This window comes from Henckelia pumila, chromosome 4 (genome assembly GCF_033568475.1).
Source record: "Henckelia pumila isolate YLH828 chromosome 4, ASM3356847v2, whole genome shotgun sequence".
NCBI lineage: Eukaryota > Viridiplantae > Streptophyta > Magnoliopsida > Lamiales > Gesneriaceae > Henckelia > Henckelia pumila.
The window spans coordinates 210,274,908-210,294,823 of NC_133123.1; the positions used below are offsets into that span (position 1 = coordinate 210,274,908).

At 34.6% G+C, this 19,916-nt stretch overlaps 1 protein-coding gene across 1 annotated transcript; it reads right to left on the minus strand.

The window, feature by feature from the left end:
• Positions 1 to 10,710: 10,710 nt before the first annotated feature.
• Positions 10,711 to 19,665, minus strand: LOC140863772 (structural maintenance of chromosomes protein 2-1-like). Its single transcript, XM_073267414.1, is given in 22 exon segments — positions 10,711 to 10,885; positions 11,637 to 11,769; positions 11,974 to 12,048; positions 12,410 to 12,635; positions 12,792 to 12,880; positions 12,946 to 13,039; positions 13,208 to 13,392; positions 13,465 to 13,632; positions 13,722 to 13,862; positions 14,642 to 14,860; positions 15,015 to 15,112; positions 15,115 to 15,130; positions 15,630 to 15,726; positions 15,861 to 15,952; positions 16,492 to 16,554; positions 16,779 to 16,838; positions 16,914 to 17,078; positions 17,187 to 17,372; positions 17,446 to 17,736; positions 17,841 to 17,984; positions 18,055 to 18,735; positions 19,237 to 19,665. Coding segments are annotated over 21 exon segments (3,528 nt in total). The 5' UTR covers positions 19,555 to 19,665; the 3' UTR covers positions 10,711 to 10,885; positions 11,637 to 11,649.
• Positions 19,666 to 19,916: the final 251 nt, after the last annotated feature.

Here is a 19,916-nt window from a genome sequence, read left to right on the forward strand (position 1 = left end):
TTTCAAATTTCTAGCCAAGTTGAAGAAAATAGATTAATACTTAAATATTAGTTTATATAAGTATTATTGTATTAGTATATTTAGAGTAATCGAAAATACATAACTCAAACTCAAATTGTACCTATTTTTAAAAGAACATATAAACATAAAACATTTGTGGACTTATGGTTTTTTCAAATAGAAATATAAAAATTAATTAAGCTAATTTTTTATAAAATTATATGTATGCATATATTTACATTATATATAATATTATTTTTATAAATTCATAAATTATTATTAACCAAACGTCATGATGGAATCTTTGTTCGATTTTTGTTCTTAAAAATTAAATTTCAAACGGTTTACGTCCAAATATATTTTGCAAAGCAATTAAATTTTAAGCGCATATATTTGACGCGATATAATTGGTTCTTCACTTTTCCAAATATCATTTCATCAAAACAATTTTTCAAACCAAACCAAATTCCAAAAAAAAATAATAATAAAATAAAATCAGTTAACCGAAAAACCGAAATTTTTTCGGTTAAAAACCGAACCGAACCGCTCCATTCGGTTTGGTTTTCGGTTTGGTTTTTCGGAAAACCGAAAAACCGGTTCGGTTCGGGCGGTTTTAACCGTTTGAACACCCCTAGCTGGATCACCTTGCAGTGTTCTTGCTCTTGATATGCTTTGTGTGTCACAAGTTTGTAGCCAAGATCCTACAGATGGTTTGGCTATTCTCAAGTAGTTTAATGTTTCGAAGAATTCAGTCCTGAATTTTTCTGAAAATTTTGTTTTTTTCAAAAATTTGTTTTTGTGGTCGTAAATTGAAACAAGAACATTTTTCAAGCAACTGGAAAATGATAATTCAAATTTCTGAAAATGAAGAATTTCAAGACATAACAATCTGTTATGTATAAAAATAAATTTTGTTACCAAAATCCGATCAACAAAAATAAAATAGTAAAATTAACATTTTTTACTAAATGGAAAATGTATGAAAATACAAAAAAAAAAAAAAACAAATATCTTTAATTTATATTCTCAAAATATAAATTTTGATATAGAAAATTGTGAAAACGATTTAAAACATCTCAAAAATTGTCAATCTTCAATTGATAATTTCGAAGATTTCCAGAATCTATTGGAACAAATAGATTCAACAAAAAGTCTTTTAATAGCTTTAAGAAAATTAAGAAGTTCTATCATCTGTTAAAATGATAGAGGTAACAATTTCAAATCAAAACATTCAGATTGATGAATCTGAAGAACATCAAGAGTATAATTTGAATATTATATTCAATTAAAGTAAGTTTGCTGAAATACAAAAAACAGGATTTTCTAATTCAAAAACAAATTTAATAAATCAACCTGGAATATTAAGTAAAATTTCAAATCTTCTTAATCTCAGAAAGAATTTAATTTATTATTCAATACGAACAAAAGAACGATCATGTAAAATAAATAACGAACTAAGGTCTAACACACTGAAGTTATTAACAATTTAAGATATTGATACCATCATGACAAAAGCCAGTGAAAAAGAAAGATCTGAACTAAAATACGTTCATATCGAAGGAATTGAAATAATTGTATCAGCTCACTACCGAGAAGGAATGGATACACCAATTGAAATCACAGTTCGTGACAAAAGGATACGTAATCTTGAAGATTCAATCCTTGGGAAAATTATAGGAAACTTATGTTACAAAAATATGAAATTTTGTATTTATTCACAATACAATATATCTCTTTTTGATAAAAACATAAATTATGTTTTAACACTAGATTATTGTTTTTATAGAAATAATCTTATGTTAATAGGAAATCATCCAATCAATATAAACTATGTTGTCGGTTTAGCAATGAGTAATAATTCTCAAACAGGAATAATTTCAACGAAACCAACTATTTTTGTTGAAAGAATGTTTGAAAATATTACGAGAATTGAACATCCCCGAAAAGCATTTATTGAAGAAATAGATCTCTCTAAAAATATGGAGTTCAGATGACCTCCAAATAACAAAACATTTTTTTTTCAAGAAGATCATTATCATTTGCTAGAAATGATGAAGATATCCTTGAAAATATTGGAACCATGAATCAAAACATCCTTAAAACTAAACAAGTTATTGGTACTGAATCAACCTCATCGTAATAACATCTTTAACAAAATTAGAAAAAGATTTAGGAGAATTAGAAAGTAAAATTGACGAGATCAATCTAACAATACAAGAATTAGAAAGAAATTTCAAAGAATATATTGATTTAGCTACGACTAGATTAATAATAGAACAAGAAAGACATAGTAATGAAATATTAAGTTATCTTAAGGAAGTTCTTCCAATAGATAAAGAAAAAAGAAAACTGGAAAAAGAACCACCATTCAAAATTGAATCATGGTATAGAAATCCACTTATTTATGAAAAAACTAAGTATGGAGATGTAACGCCCCAAAATTAGCATAATTGAGATTTTAGGAGTTTAAGATGGATAATCAGAGATTATAGAATTCGAGGATCGATTTGATTTTGATCAGAGACTATTTCGCAATTTTTGAAAATTTCAGGGACTAAAATGCAAATTTGGAGAAAGCCTTTTGACTTCTCCTTCACTCCATTTCCTTTCTCCTCCAACGCTCCAAACCGCCATTAACGCCTCTCAAGCTCTTGGGATTTCATCCCGAGCTCGATCCGTCCGATAGAATTTCACTCTGAAGACATATTCGCGATCTCGGCAGCAAGAGCTCCGTTATGCCGTAAGTTTTTCTTCGATCCAGTATACTTCAATTTTTGGATTTTGTTAAAGGAGAATGAAATTCGGTTATGTAGTACATGAGCTAGCATGTATCGTTTATTCTCAGTCTATTTTGAAAAAGAGCGTCGTTCTGATTTGTTATGATTTTTGGAGAGTAATTTGAAAATGGGGTTTAAGTGTTTGTTGGATTTTGAGTTGTTTTGGAAATTGTGGATGTTAGGAGTTGCATTGGATTGACTTTTTGCTGTCTGTGGTTTTCGGTTAGTTGATTTATAGTCGTTATGCCGACGGTTTGAGATTTTGGATTTAGGAGTTGGAATTAAGATTTTGATAGGTATTTCGGATTTGTTTTGAATTGATTGGTTGTTATTGTACTCGTTTATCTCTCCGTACAGATTTGACTAAAGATTGTGGAGTTCAGAATTGGCAGGATTCGAATCGTCGAAGTATTGTTAGAGCTTGATCGAGATTGGAAGCTACGTTGAATCAAAGAAGAGGTAAAATACAACTTAGAATTGAATGGAACGAATGACTCGAATCTGACTTGATTCGAGTGTTCCGGAGAAATCACATACTTGCATGTTAATTTATTTGTTTGATTTTAATTGAATGAGTTATGATTTTCATTGCATTCATATTGAGCCAAATGATTTATTTCAATTTGAATTAGACGTTCTGAGAACTATAGTAGGGGGCATTGGCAGGCGAATTACTGCAATGACCGATTTAACTCTATATAGTTGCTTCAGAGTCTAGAGGATTGAAATATACATTATCCACCTCAAGGGGAGAGTCGGTGTGATTGATGTGATATTTCATCATCGGGATCCCAATAGAGGAAGAGAATAACCGGAGCACCTTTGATTATCCAGACTTGATAATCACGGATTTTAAAGTCATGCATTTCATTTAAGAGTATTTTAATTGCATTGTTGATGTTGTATATCATTAGTTGTTATATTAAATGATATTACATGTTAGTTGCTTTTACTGGAAATGTTATTCTCACCAGATTATCCTGCTGTTGTCTTGTCTTTGTATGTGTGTTTGGCGACAGGTGGGGCAGGACCGAGTCAGAGATCGCATGGCTAGATGGTTGAGTTGATAGAAGTGAGGACTTGGTGTTTCGTTTAGAAGTCGAATATGTAATCAAACTTAGATTGTATTCGGACTCGTTTGTATTGTATTGCTTTGAATAAGCTAGACTAATGCATGCCTTAGATATAAGATTTCTGAAATTTCTGTTCAGAGGTGCGCGCTCGATCGGGCAAGTTCAACCGATCGAGCGCGAGGCATTTATCTTGAAGCAGTACTTTTGAGTTTTGGCTACCGCTCGATCGGTCGAGTTTAACCGATCGAGCGGGAGTCTTGTTTGCTTTGAGGCAATGAGTTGAGATTTTCTGCCGCGCTCGATTGGTTGAATTCAACCGATCGAGCGGTGCAACCTTTTAAAAAGAAATTTATTTCTTTTACTGATTTTAGTCTTGGATCTTTAAATGTTTATTAATGTTTAGTCCGAGATTAGATGTTTAGAACCGAGGCCTCACATTAAGTGGTATCAGAGAATAAGTTCTTGGTTGAATTAGAGTGAACGGGGTAGATCGAGTCCGCATGAATTGAACTCTCGCATGTGATTGAGTTAATTAATTGATGTTTTAAGTACCATGCGAGCATGCTTTATTAATTGAGAATTATTTGAATTACATGATTATGTGATTTAAATTTCTAAAGCATGATTTACTTGAGATATCAATTGCTTGGATTCCTGGATCGAATTCGAAATTTCTCGAGATAGTTGAATTATTCGAGAAATAGGTTTTGGACACCGAATGTTTGAAGACCGAGGAAATTGTGTCCTAACTCTCGTGAGCATGGAATATATGTTCTTGTTGTTTATTGAACAGGAATCGAACTGCATAGAATCCAGACTGGATAGAGTGACACTGCGACTGTTCAGATGTTAGATATTGGTTATCGGATTTTGAGTTTATTATCTGTGGAGCTGTTAACCAAGTACAGGACAACCGAGGATTATTTTTAGAAAGTTTCCAAATTCATATCTGAATCTTTAGACGAGTGGAAATTCTCTGACAGATGCTCCTGCATCATTTAGGAATTTTAAGAGCCGAATCTTTCAGATTCTTGGAAAGTTGTTTGCAAAATTGCATGACGAGCAGTTATATGTTATTCTATCGATGTTCTTACCTGAAATTTGAAGATTTGTGAGTTCTAGCGCAGAATCTTTGAGAAATTCTTATCGTTTGTGAAGCCGATTACTCTGCAGATTATGTTCTTCTACCTGGACTTCATCTTATGAGACCAGTTCTTACTGTTGAAGAAGAGATTTATCAGCGCTTCTTTATACCTTATTTCTTCTATATTGATGACCTTACAAGTGCTTTACACTTCTTCTTATTGAGGTTGAGGTATATTATTGTTCAGAAGAATCACTTATTAGCTTGAGCGCCGAGACAGCTGAAGACGCGCGAGACTCAATGTCTGAATCTGGACCTTGAGCTCGCAGCAATTTTATTGATTGGAAGATCTGGCATCGTTTCTTTTCTTATGAGGAGATTCCGTAATCTTCTCTGATCTCGGAAACTGCTGTACTAGTTTCACCGTACAGACTAAGGATGAGAAAGAGAAGAGGATTAGAGGTAATGAGGGAATTCTGATTTGGAACCTGATTCTATCTGAAGAACTTGAATGCAACAGCTGATGCTCTGATCCGAAAGATCTGTTCTTATTTTATCTACTACCGGTATTTTCTTTGATCGGTGATTGTTGCACTTCTGATTAGAGTTTGAAACAAATAGAAGTCCTATCAGGATTTTTGCTTTTGAGCCGAATCAAAATGAGATAGAGATTGTGTTTCGATGGATTCATCACAAGATTTCTTTGATCAGTCTGAGTTTGAGGTACTATCTGTTATGATTGACCGATTTATGAATTTGTTATTTTATTCCCTACAAATTGATTCTCAGACATGATCAGATGTTAGATATTCTGTCAGAACCTTGTCAGATTGTTCGGTTTGCCAGATATAGATTATTTTCAGATCAGGGATCTTTGAAGTACTCTTTCTTCTGGATTAATCACCGAAGAGGCTTTTGTTATTCCAGTACATCTGAGTACGGTGATTATCCTCAAAACGACGGTCAGCCAGAACAGATGACATGGATTTAGAGGCTTTGCCGAGCTGTAGTACTGGGCCAGCCCAGTATCCGAATAGATTAATTGGGCTAGGTAAGGGTGAGCGGTCTATGCCATCTCTTAAGCTCAATTTTACCAGACTTGATAAAACAGGGTACCAATCCTGAAGGTCCATGGTTCGAATTAGAGGAATAGATGAAACTCCCTGATACAGGGAGGAGAAGTTTAGGAGCGTAATGCTGGACTCTTGCACTAGCTGGCGAGTGTGGCTAACTCCTATGAAGTTTTTGTACAACAACATCTAGCAGATGATTATCTGGATGGAGTCCTTCTATGAGTTGTACAAGCAGAATTGAAAACCTCTTTTTAATTGGGATGAATTTTTTGAGTCACCAGATTTGGGACCAGATTTGTTTTGAGGTGCGGATGTACAGATAAATATTTTTCAGACGAGATTGAAGATAGCACAGTTTAGATAGACGAGGTATTCAATCATTGGATTCAGACTTTCGTATTTTGATCTGAAGGACCGGATTTTCCTGAATATTTTGCCTTCCAGAGGCTTTGTCATATATGAGAAGAGAGAGAAATCATTTTTGAGATTGATTGTTCTCACTAAAGTCTTAAAATGATAGTCGATCTTGCCTACAGACTTGTTTGGTTCCGTCTCCTTCTGGTTGTTCACGAGGTGCTTTTCCGTCTTTTGATGCGGATTATCACCAGATCTTTGTTGCGGAATTACCAGACCATAGTTTCTTGTGTTCTTTAACTGTTGAGACCGGATTTGTTGAGATGACGAATTGCTTGAGACGACTGATTCAGAGTTTTGACCTGAATTAGAAGTAGTTCTGAGACAAACCGATTCAGTTTGTGTTAGTGCAGTGAAGCTGTTACAGATTTGAAGAAAAGAATTGGAAGACAGAGTTCATTTTGAGACAGCATTTTTGGGACTTAATGCTAAAAGATGAATTTTCTTCCAATGTTGGGTTTTATCCGTTGGCTTTTGAGATTGAACAGTATTCGATTTCGAGGACGAAATCAGTTCTTAGAGGGGGAGAATTGTAACGCCCCAAAATTAGCCTAATTGAGATTTTAGGAGTTTAAGATGGATAATCAGAGATTATAGAATTCGAGGATCAATTTGATTTTGATCAGGGACTATTTCGCAATTTTTGAAAATTTCAGGTACTAAAATGCAAATTTGGAGATTGTTAGATATTTAAGCCTTTTGACTTCTCCTTCACTCCATTTCATTCCTCCTCTAATGCTCCAAACCGCCATTAACGCCTCTCAAGCTCTTGGGATTTCATCCCGAGCTCGATCCGTCCGATAGAATTTCACTCTGAAGACATATTCGCGATCACGGCTGCGAGAGCTCCGTTATGCCGTAAGTTTTTCTTCAATCCAGTATACTTCAATATTTGGATGTTGTTAAAGTCCAATGAAATTCGGATATGTCGTACATGAGCTAGCATGTATTGTTTATTCTCAGTCGATTTTAAAAAAGAGCGTCATTCTGATTTGTTATGATTTTTGGAGAGTAATTCGAAAATGGGGTTTAAGTGTTTGTTGGATTTTGAGTTGTTTTGGAAATTATGGATGTTAGGAGTTGCATTGGATTGACTTTTTGTTGTATGTGGTTTTCGATTAGTCGATTTATAGTCGTTATGCCGCCGGTTTGAGATTTTGGATTTAGGAGTTGGAATTAAGATTTTGAGAGGGATTTTGGATTTGTTTTGAATTGATTGGTTGTTATTGTACTCATTTATCTCTCCGTACAGATTTGACTGAAGATCGTGGAGTTCAGAATTGGCAGGATTCGAATCGTCGAAGTATTGTTAGAGCTTGATCGAGATTGGAAGCTACGTTAAATCAAAGAAGAGGTAAAATACAACTTAGAATTGAATGGAACGAATGACTCGAATCCGACTTGATTCGAGTGTTCCGGAGAAATCACATACTTGCATGTTAATTTATTTGTTTGATTTTAATTGAATGGGTTATGATTTGCATTGCATTCATATTGAGCCAAATGATTTATTTCATTTTGAATTAGACGCTCTGAGAACTATAGTAGGGGGCATTGGCAGGCAAATTACTGCAATGACCGATTTAACTCTATATAGTTGCTTCAGAGTCTAGAGGATTGAAATATACATTATCCACCTCGAGGGGAGAGTCGGTGTGATTGATGTGATATTTCATCCTCGGGATTCCAATAGAGGAAAAGAATAACCGGAGCACCTTTGATTATCCAGACTTGATAATCCCGGATTTTAAAGTCATGCATTTCATTTAGAGTATTTGAATTTCATTGTTGGTGTTGTATATCATTAGTTGTTATATTAAATGATATTACATATTAGTTGCTTTTACTGGGAATGTTATTCTCACCGAATTATCCGGTTGTTGTCTTGTCTTTGTATGTGTGCTTGGCGACAGGTGGGGTAGGACCGAGTCAGAGATCGCATGGCTAGATGGTTGAGTTGATAGAAGTGAGGACTTGGTGTTTCGTTTAGAAGTCGAATATGTAATCGAACTTAAATTGTATTCGGACTCGTTTGTATTGTATTGCTTTGAATAAGCTAGACTAATGCATTCCTTAGATATAAGATTTCTGGAATTTCTGTTCAGAGGTGCCCGCTCGATCGGGCGAGTTCAACCAATCGAGCGCGAGGCATTTATCTTAAAGCAGTACTTTTGAATTTTGGCTGCCGCTAGATCGGTCGAGTTTAACCGATCGAGCGGGAGCCTTGTTTGCTTTGAGACAGTGAGTTGAGATTTTTTGCCGCGCTCGATCGGTTGAATTCAACCGATCGAGCGGTGAAACCTTGTTTAAAAAAAATATCTTTCTTTTACTGATTTTATTCTTGGATCTTTAAATGTTTATTAATGTTTAGTTCGAGATTAGATGTTTAGAACCGATGCCTCACAGGAGATGTTTAGTAAACAGATCAATCTGATTATGAACAAATATGAATAAATACAGAAGAACTGTATCATTCTCATCAAGAAACAGAACAATATAGAGATATGGATATCTCAGAACCAGAATCAGAAGATGATTCCAGACCACGATTAACTCTACGAATGAATGCAGGTAGTGGTAGTGGCACCAAAAATGGAGGATTCGAATATAATAAGGACCAATATTTTGGAACATATAAAGATGTTAAAGATATTCTTAGAGAATCAAAAACTTCAAGATTTGTAAAACAAAACATTTTAGATTTAGGATGTTCTACTGCAAAAGAAAGAAAATCAAGGATAGATCATTGGGCAAATGAACTATCAGTACAAATTCAATTAACACCATTATTAGATAAAAGCAAGAACATACAAGTATTAACTCATGGAATGATAAAAATGACTTTGGTAGGAGCAGTAAGAACTTGGGCTGAAAACCTACTAATAACTAACCTACCACAAGGAATGACAGGACATCGATATTTCGAACTATTTGTTGATGCCTTGTACCAAGAATTTTTAGGAGTTTCTAATAATGACGCTAATTTAGTAGCCAAAAACATAGAACAAAATAGAGCAATTTTTATACTGGATAATGTTAAATTATGCAATTTATGTTATCTAGAAGAATTTATCTATGATTATGAAACAAATTATTATCAATTAATAGATGTTGATAAAAAAGAGCATTATAAATTAAGTATTTTTAATAAAATACCTAATATACCAATAAATAGTAAAGATGAATAAAATAACTAGCTCTTATGCCAAAACTTTGGGAGGAGCTATGAAATTTATCAAAGATATAATAACAAAGAAATTTCATGAAGTAACATTAAATAAAAGAATATCCAAATCTTACAAACAAGACAATAAACTTTGTTGTGACAAAATGAAATTCACAGTAAAAGAATATGGTTGTAAAACAAGCATACCACACAAACATTTAAAACGACAAAAATAAAATAAATCTAATAAACCTTATAAATCTTTTAATAGAAAATTTATTCACTATAAGAAAAAAAAATTTAAAAGTAATTTCTTTAGAAAACCTTATAGAAGAAAATTTTATAAAAAGTTTGATAATAAAAAAATCACTTTGTCCAAAAGGTAAAGGAAAGAATTGCACATGTTGGTTGTACAATGAAAAAAATCATTATGCAAATGAATGTCCAAAATGAAATGAAAAGAAAAATAAAATTAAACTTTTAGAAAAATTATAAACTCTTGGATTTTATCCAGTAGAAACAATTGAATTTTCATCAGATCATAAAAATATTTATTAACTTGATGAATCAAGTTAATCAGATTATGAATCTGATTCTACATTTGATAATTTCAAAAATAATAATGCTTTAAGATAAGGCAAGGGCATTTTTGAAAAATATAAGTCTAAATACTAAATTGAAACTTTTGTTTGTCTTGAGTACCTATTTTCAAGTTGCCCATTTTACAAAAGTGTCAATTAACTAAAAAGATTCTACTATAATAATATAAAAACAATTAACTAAAAAGATTCTTCTATAATAATATAGCGAAATATTTCGTAAAATATGCAATCATCATTTTCATTTATAGATTAACTACTTTGATTTCAGCTCAAACTACTTTGGTGTGCAATTTACGTGCACTTTTCTAGTAAATAAATGAATGTTGCATAACATTTTTATGGTTCTTGCAAAGCCATTCAGCCCACGATCCAATTTCATTTTATTTTTTTTTTGGAAAAAAAAAAATACCATTCAATCTATTATTGAGATTACACATCAAGAAAGCATAATCCAATAAGTGCGAAAGCATAATCCAATAAGTGCGAAAGCATAAATACGTGAAGCTCATAAAATTACTTGCAGGAAATGTCTTATGATGCAACGAGTCCGATTTTTCAGGAAACAGTGAATACATCATACAATTATCAATGACAGCACTCAGCCTATACACAATACATACCAAACGATTAAGACTGAAATCTAAGAGCCTACCCATGTCCATCAGATTGTTGCAGACAGATATGAAAGGTTGAGGGCTGCAAGAAAATAAGACAAACCAAAGATTGAAAATCCACATAATGAAGAGAAATTCAGTAAGCTACATGTGTAACGAAAGTAGTATGTCATTCAAGGTTGAGCCATAAACAGCTTCCAGATAGATAAGCAAATTGCATGATACACCAATTATTCCACAAGCATTTCTATAAATCTGACTACCCCTATTTTCTGTTATTAAGTATCTATATAGCTGGTTTTGAAGTAGACTCACTACTGCAGTATGACATTTTAGAATGACCACACTAAAACTCGAGAACACGGAAGGATTTGGGCTCATGTGAACACTCTTCAATGTGTGGTGTAGGAGGGTGTAGCACCAATTTCATTGACTTGCTCTAGGTAATATTTGGGAGAGCTTCTAGGAAACACTTCTCAGCTTTTCCTTAACAAAATTTCACAAAATTTTAGAATTTTGTTAAGAAAAAAACTGAGAATTGCTTCCTAAAAGCTGTACCAAACACTACCCTAGTGTCATAAAAAATGTGCACGAGAAATCAAAAAGAAATAACTGAAAATGAGTTTTTGCTTCTAATCATGACATTAGCAAACTCAACTGCTCCTGATGCCAATAACCAATTTCAGACATGAAACATCACGAAAACTTTAGAGCAGAATCAAGGTTGTTGGCACAAATAAAACATGTGCAAGATGACTAACGAATCTGTGGTTTATGGTAGGTTTGATACACAGCGCTATTCTGTGAAAGACATCAGGAAATATAATCATTACCAGATAGCTGGAATCACTTGCTTTGTTTAGTTGTCACAGTTCTCTGTACAGTAGAAACACCATCAACGAATTTTGTCCGGAAAAGAACATTGGCATTATTAAACATGCCTTCCTTTAATGACACCACAATAAACTGCGAGAGAATCAAGGTCGACATGAAATGACATGATCAGATATGGTAAACAGTATTTGATCTTTTAGAATTTTGAATGATTTTTTATGCTGTAAAGGAAAATTTCTTCCCGTTTTTACGTTGGATTACTGCTTTTATTTATTTTGGGTGCTATTTTTTAGCACTAGGAGGACAAGAGTTGACAAAGGAAGTAAAAGAACCAACTTGAGAGTGTGGAAAGTGAGTTTTGATCATCCTTCCAATGTTCTGAGTGTGACTTAGATCAAGAGCTGCATCAACCTGATGCATCGAGAAATTAGCTTATCAGCCTGATGCATTTACGAGAAATTAGTTTTCAAATGAAATTTGAACATATTCAGACATGCAAAATGTTTCACAACGCAACCAAATAATTTTATTCACAGTAATAATGTGACACACATGTATTGGCTTAAAAGATTAAGGGTAGCTTTATGGAGAATTGTTAAATCATGATAACTGAAAAAACTAGATATGAAATTGGCCATCCTTAAATGTATTCTCCTTTGATGATTTTACAGGAATGTGTATCCCATGGAGGAAAAGAATTTTGACACATTTCTAAAGTTAGTTCAATCGTGCTTAACTAAGACATCTTGATGCATACGAGCACTTTACATACCTCATCCAGTATATAGAGTGGAGCTGGTTTAAAAAGAAGCAAGGCCAAAATTAAAGAGAGAGCAAGAAGAGATCGCTGCCCTCCACTAAGTTCAGATAACGACTGTTTCCAGACGCTCCCAAAAGCAACCCGAACTTCCAGACCGTCGAGGAAGCTGCATCCTTCAGGTGGTTCGAGTTTCGACATTGTGCCAGGCAGCAGAGTAGAAAATATAGATCCAAAATCTCTGGATAATTTGAGCACTTGATAAGCATTTCGCCCGCATGCATGGCCATTTTTCGAAGAAGTGGTAATAAAGTACAGTTATAGTAACTTCAATCCTACTTCATAATAAGTATGAAAATATCATGAAACAAGCTTGAATTTTATGACCCAAACTTACTTGTTTACTTTAACCCAAGTGACTTTGAGCATTTCCTTCTTCTTTTCATCAAGCTCTTCAATTACCATTTTGATTTTTGACTTGTCATTCTACAGAAAGATTATTATAAATAACAACCATCTTCTGATAGAAACATGTTTCCAACATTACTAACCTCGATAATATTCTTTTTGGAAATCAAGTCAGTATACTCATCTTCAGCTTTTTCAAACATGGCCATGACCTTCTTATTCACCCTTTTCTCTAGTCTACAACAAGAAAAGAGAAGATGATGAAAATTGTGGGGGCTACTGCTTTTGCTATTTAGTTTGAACCTTAAATCTGAAGTTTAACATCCAACCCAATATACAGAGAAACAATAATCTTGCATTCTCATCTCGCTCCATCCTTTTTTATTTATCTTGCTCAGTTCTTACCCTGATTGTTGAGCTTGCAGTTTTTGAAATTCTTCCCCAGACTTATGAGGATCACGGGACGCAAAGTCATAATCTGATCCAGCTCTCCCAAATAGTTGTTTCTCAGATGAGATCCAAGAATGCTTCTCTATCAATTTCTCGACCTTCAAAGAACAATCTTTCTGATCCATTTCCATGCGTTTCACCTACATTCATTTGTAATGAATATCAGAAAATCGGGCTCAGCCGCAATAGAGTAATTGGCTCCATTAAGTTACCTCATTATCCATTCTTTTCCTCTCTAGGTTTGCCTCGCTAATTTTATTTTCGAATCCCTGCTGCTCCTTGACAAGACTAGTGATCTGTGAATCACATTCTTTGAGTTTCCTGCGGGCCAAATTGAGCTGAGATTGTGCCTCATCATGATTCTTCTTTAACGAAGCAACCTGAAAGAAAATGGTAGAATGATAATTGTGCTGTCTTCTGTGAAGAAACAGAGATTAGAGCATCTAATATCAGTCTTTTTCCTATGTACCTTCGTCTTCTGAAACTCCACTACAATAATAAGATCATTAATCTGCTTCCTTAAAGCAGCTAGTTGGTGCTCAAGTGATGTTCGCTCCTTTTCAACAGCTTCCAGTTCCATTACCAGTCTCTCCCTTTCACTCTCATGCCCCTAAGGAATATTGTCAACGACATCACAGGTAGTTTATTTAATTTCACTTATTTGATGAACGGTGAAGTAGAGAACGCTCCAATATATTCTGTTAAACGCCTAATCAAAAAGGTAAAGAATTGCCAATATCACGTTCCTTAAACCACAAAGGATATGATGTATCAAAGGTTCTGATGCATGTCAGAACATAGCTATGATGTCTTATGCCATTATGAGGGAACAAACTTCCGACATAAAGAAACATATTTGAATAATTTTTCATTAACAGTTTACGAAAGGAGTTTGAATTTGAGATAGCAACTGTACACATTATGTTAACGAAAACATACATATAGTTTTAAACAGTAAAAATTATTAATTGAAACATGAAATTTAGTAACATTAGCTAGCATTCACTTTCTAAGATGTTCTAGACATTTCTGGAACTCTTTCTGCATAACCAGTGTGATTCCATAATTTCCCAGAAAATTGGCAACTCTTAAGTGTTTTCCTACCAATTGCGGCCGGTGGAGATGTGAGCATCAAATTTCAAAGTTATAAATAAAACACAAATAAGTATTACACAACTAATTATGCTCAATTCTAACAGTCAGTGTAAAGATGGTGGAAGAACAAAAAAATAATGATTCATGTGGACAAATTCAACTAAACATGAAGCAACAGTTTGAGTATGATAATTCAAATATGTGGGGAACATGGAAAAAAAATAGCTCATTTTATGGTCACTGCCTTCTGCAGAAGATTAGACTTAAAAGATGCTAGAATGTTTAGAATACCACCTTGAGATCCTTTGAAGCTGATTGCATATGACTTTTAGTTTCCTTTATCGTTTTCTCCAAATCCTTAAGTCTGGTTTCCCTGTTTCCAGCATGATCATGAATTGACTTCTCCAAGTTAGAAACTTTCGATATGCAATCTTCATAGAGTAGCTTCTTTTCTTCCAAGGCACATTTAGCATCTCTAAGCTCCTCATCAATCTTCTTCACCAACTCACTCAGCTATACATCATCATCAAGGAAACAGACAGAGAAAACATAAATGAAATGCAATAGTAGAGAATACTGGATGAAAGTGCTCGCAGGTTCCAAAATGAAAAATAGCAAAATAAAGCATGTCAGTTTAAATGCACCAAGTACATATATAAGAGATAACCTTATGATGCTCATTTTGCTCAAGCCTGTTCTGGGTGAGAGAGAGGTCAAGTGACTTGAGTTCCAGCTGTGACATAAGGTCTTTAAACTTTCTTTGAAGGGAAGAAGATCAGAAATCTGATGCCAGAACATGAATAATTATTATCTTCATAAGATCAATAATGAATGTAAATTTGGGTTTATTTACGCAGTCTCATCTCACTAATCACAGGATTTCACATTGAAGTTACAACATTAGATCCAAGGCCCAAATCCCAAAAAAATTTAGCTTGTGCAGTTACAACGTAGGTTGTAGGAGATAGAAAAGCAGACACTGTATATACCTCCAATTCCTGGTATCCATTTGTTCATGTCATTTGTAAGATAAACATAAACCATGAGTCCATGACTAGTTGATACAACTAAGTTCAAAAGAAATTTTAAACCATTTCTTCAGTGTACATACAACTCTAAAGTCTAAACAAGGAAAAATGTTGAGATTGTTTACAAACTTGCAAAATGTAAAGCATTACATAGAAAAATGAACCAACTCTTGCAGTCCAACAGTGTAAAAGTAAAGGAACACAAACATATTTTTGCATCATCACGAACAAGGTAGAGAAGTAGAAACATAAACCTTAGCATCAATTTCTGATAAACGGTTCTGATGAAAAGAAAGCTTCAATTCAGCCTCTGCTAAAGCATGAAGCTGCCTCAATAGATCACCTCCACCTCTGACATTATAAGCTAGAGTATTAGAATGACGTTATATTCACTATTTCAACAGTTAGTCGGATGAATTCATTGGAAAATAAAACCATGAATTCATTGGAAAATAAAACCAAAACCTATGGACACTGTCTCTTACTTGCGGCTACCACCAGTTAGAAGTCCACTGGGCTGGAAAATGTCACCTTCAAGAGTTACACTAGGTGTTCCAGTTTCTCTATTGAAGGCAACCTATAATATCAAATAATTAGATTAGAAGAGTAAAACAAAATACTAGAACGGCAGCTCAATATATAGCTTGCATATATTACAAGATGGTTAAAATCGCAGACTATACAAGCCACAACTCAAACGGTGATATTCTGCTTTCTCTTATCCACTAGCTATCGAGGACCATCGCAAAAGTAAAAACAAAGGCGACAATTTTTTAATCATTACTCCGTGAAGATTTAGCTACGTTTATGTCATTGTAACGAAGCTGTCCAAACTAAAATCAACAGGGTGACAATACATAGACAAGTGTCTACATGATCATGTTATCCTCCAGCTAAGCATGCAGCAACCAGATGGCTCAAGAAGGGGTCTCATTTTCTCATTTCATCATGGTTCCAAAGCCGAAAATAGTGCATCAATATACATTTGGTAGACCAAATCATTTAGCTGCTGGGAAACTTTTACCAAAACGAAAGGAGCAGCAGCATTTAGGCATATATCAAATGAAGTTCATCAGCGAATCACTAGCATAAACACATGTTACTAGGTGAGCTTACCTCTCTTGCTGCATCAATTGTTTTGCAGACAAAGGTTGACCCAAATACATATTCCATTGCACTCTGCATTGCATTTATATCACTCAGAAGGGGACAGATTATAATGCTCAAACCCATTTTATTAAAAAAAAATTATAACTGTGAAAGTGAATTTGATATGTACTTCAATGTCAAATGCTTTACATTAATCATGCAAACTATTAAATCATAATGAAGAACATATGACCAAAGTGAATGCAGAAGGTGAAAAAAATGAAGTAGAAGGCAAATGCTGTTTGAAAACATACTTGCAGTTCTTTGTCATATCCAACCAGAGAAAGAGCCACTTCAGCATTGCCTTTGCCAACCTGAAGGAAAAAGGCATTATATTCAAGGAGATAGGTAAAATTAATTCAAATAACAGAGATGGCAGAGCAACATACCAATCTAGCAGCAGCATTTTGAACTCTCTGTGGGATAGGATGGTTTTGAATCTTGTTTAATGGAATGATTGTCACCCTCCTTCGCAGACCACCTTTTTGTAGAAGCTGTTTTCCAGTGTTTTCTGTGTCAACAACAACATTAAATAACTTCCCACCAGCAGCAACCTGCGGGAAATATCATCAGATAACACCAAAGAGTATTCATATTACAACATATACAAGCAAAAGGAAAAGTGGCAAATAACTAACTGCAGCGAATGTCCATTAGCAAACCTCTAAGGCAACCATTGCAGAGCTATCTTTAACTGTAATTAGCTTTGCAACAACACCTTTCACCCTTGACCTTTCAAAATTTTTTTCTGGATCACTGTAAGTGAAGTCAACATTTGCCAATTGTGAGGAGATTATCCGCACTTCATCTTTAAATTTCTGCACCATCTCTAACTCAGTTCCACGGTCCTAGCACAAGTTTAAGTCAAGATATAAGTATTCTAAACATAGAACACTTAGATTCCATCAAGGCAAGACATACCTTTTGCAGCTTTTCCATTAGGATGTCTTCATAGGCAAGAGATTCTAAAGCTTCTTTAACTTTTTCAACGTCTTTTCTCTTGATATTGAGCTCCTTCTCTACAGCAGCAGCAGCTTCACGCGTTGACGTTAATTTACTATTTTTCTCTTTAAGTTCTCTTTGACAATGACTTATTCTTGTTTGCAACTGCTTCAGATCTGTTTCTGCCCTTCCAACAGCTATCTTGGCATCTCCAAGTTGATCTTCAAGGCACTTCTCTTCATTTCCGCTGCTCTTACCTGCTATAACACCCTGAATAATACATCAATTAATGTCGAAGAGATTATTTCCCAAGTACTAAAATTCTACATATGTTCTTAGTCAGATATTAATTCAGAGGGTATTAAATTGTTTACTTGATACTCCTTCTCATGCTCATCCAAACTTTTTGAAAGCTCTAGAACTCTTCTCTTAAGACCTGAAGCACCATCTTCAGCATTTTTCACAGCAGTAGCCATCTCTTGTGCTGATTGTCTTGATTCTTGAATACCCCTCTCAAGCTGGCAACAATAGAGAATATGACTAATGTAGTAGCATACAAACTAAACAACTAGCCAGACCAAAATCTACCTTGGCTACATTCTCTTTCTCAGTCATAATATTGTCCTCTTGATGTTTAAGGACGGAAGTTTCCTTCACCAGATCCCGGGAAAGGGCATCAACTTTCTCTGATAGCATTTTTATTTCCCCCCCCATGCTTGCTTCTTTTTCGGCGGTCAGTTCTGATATCTTCTTCTCCATGTTCTTTGTCTCCTCCTGCATCTTCATAATAGTATCGTCAATCTCAGAAATCTTTTTTCTTATTTCTTGAACGCGTTGAACTGCATTGTCTCTAATCTCTTCTGCTTGCACATATTCATAAGCAATGCAAAACCTTTTAAGTCGATCCAATTCTGCATTTCCATTAGCCCATTGCATGTACTGCATCCTTTCTTTTCTCAACTTTTCCATAGCTGGGAGTATTTCCTGGTCAAGAAGCTTGTCAATCTCATCTACCTTGCTCTGTTTCTTTTCAAGTGTTTTGAGAGCAGCTTCTTTCTTTGTTTCATACATTCTTGTTCCAGCAGCCTCTTCAAGCATCGACAAAATTTCTGGAGGTTTCATATTAAGCACTTTGGTGATACGCCCTTGCATTATAAGAAAATGTGGATTGTTCACATTCAGCTGCACCGAGTGGAAAAGATTCTGAACTCGACTGGGCTGAGCTAGGTGCCCATTGATCAAATATTTGTTCCTTCCACCAACTACAATCTACAACAAAATAATGTAAAAGAATTAGGTCAGTCCAGTGGGTATTTTCTAGAAGTCATTCTGGTATAAGCACATGGGAATAGGCTTCTTTGATTGCAGCACTGGTAGCATTATGGCAGTCTGAGTGTGCCGATTAGTTAGCTGAACAAACCATGGAGGTTTGTACAGATGTTGAATGCCAGTACATAAAAAATTCTTCCTCATGCAAATGTGTCGAATATTTTAATCAAAAATTCTTAAACCTTTTAATGATAGAGGTCCAAAAAATCACCCATTTTTTTAAGGCAATAGTGTTTTATACGACCATCATACTCTTTACCCGAAGGTGGAAAGATTCAACAGACTGTCAGCCCATGAAATGGTAAAGAAACACAATCACAAATTGAGAAACATTTTAGTAGAGCTGTGGTTTTTCATCAACAGAAAGTACATGTTTTATGACAAAGTAAATGCTTGGACAAACCAACTCAACTAAAAATGAGAACTGGGAACTAAAAATACCTGGCGAGTAACTGTGATTTCTGGACAATCCTCGTATCCAAGAGGGCTACGACTACGATCAGAGTTATCAAATACAACTGACACAGTAGCTTTAGTAATTCCAGCTTGGCCTAGCTTGTATACCAGCTCCTGCAAATTGGAAGCCCTAACCTGCTGCAAATTCGTGATTCCTAAAACAAAACAAATAGAATCGAGGATGTTCGATTTCCCCGAGCCATTTAAACCCGTAATTGCGTTGAAGTAAGGATCAAAATCCGGGACCACGGTCCTAGTTGCATAAGACTTGAATCCTTCCAAACAGACTTCCTTAACGTACATTTTCTTCTACAGAGTTACAATTGAGCAAATGAGACTAAAGAAATTTGAATTCGTAGGCGTTTTGGAGTTCAAAACCAATAGAATCGTAACCCTAGGTGTTTTGGGGGAAGACTGAATTTTGGGAGGGAATAAAGCGACGCGGGAAAGTGAAACCTTCTGCTTTCAAATGATTAATGGGCTTTATTCTTGGGTATGCCCATATGGGCTTTAATTTAGATGGCCCAATTGTTGGTAGGAAAAGCCCGGATATTTGCCTTCCTCAAAAAATATATTTTCGTCTTTATTCTTTATGCGTAACAAATTAGTTATACTAGTTAACTAGGTACAGAAAATTTACCTTAATAAATAATTTATGTTATATA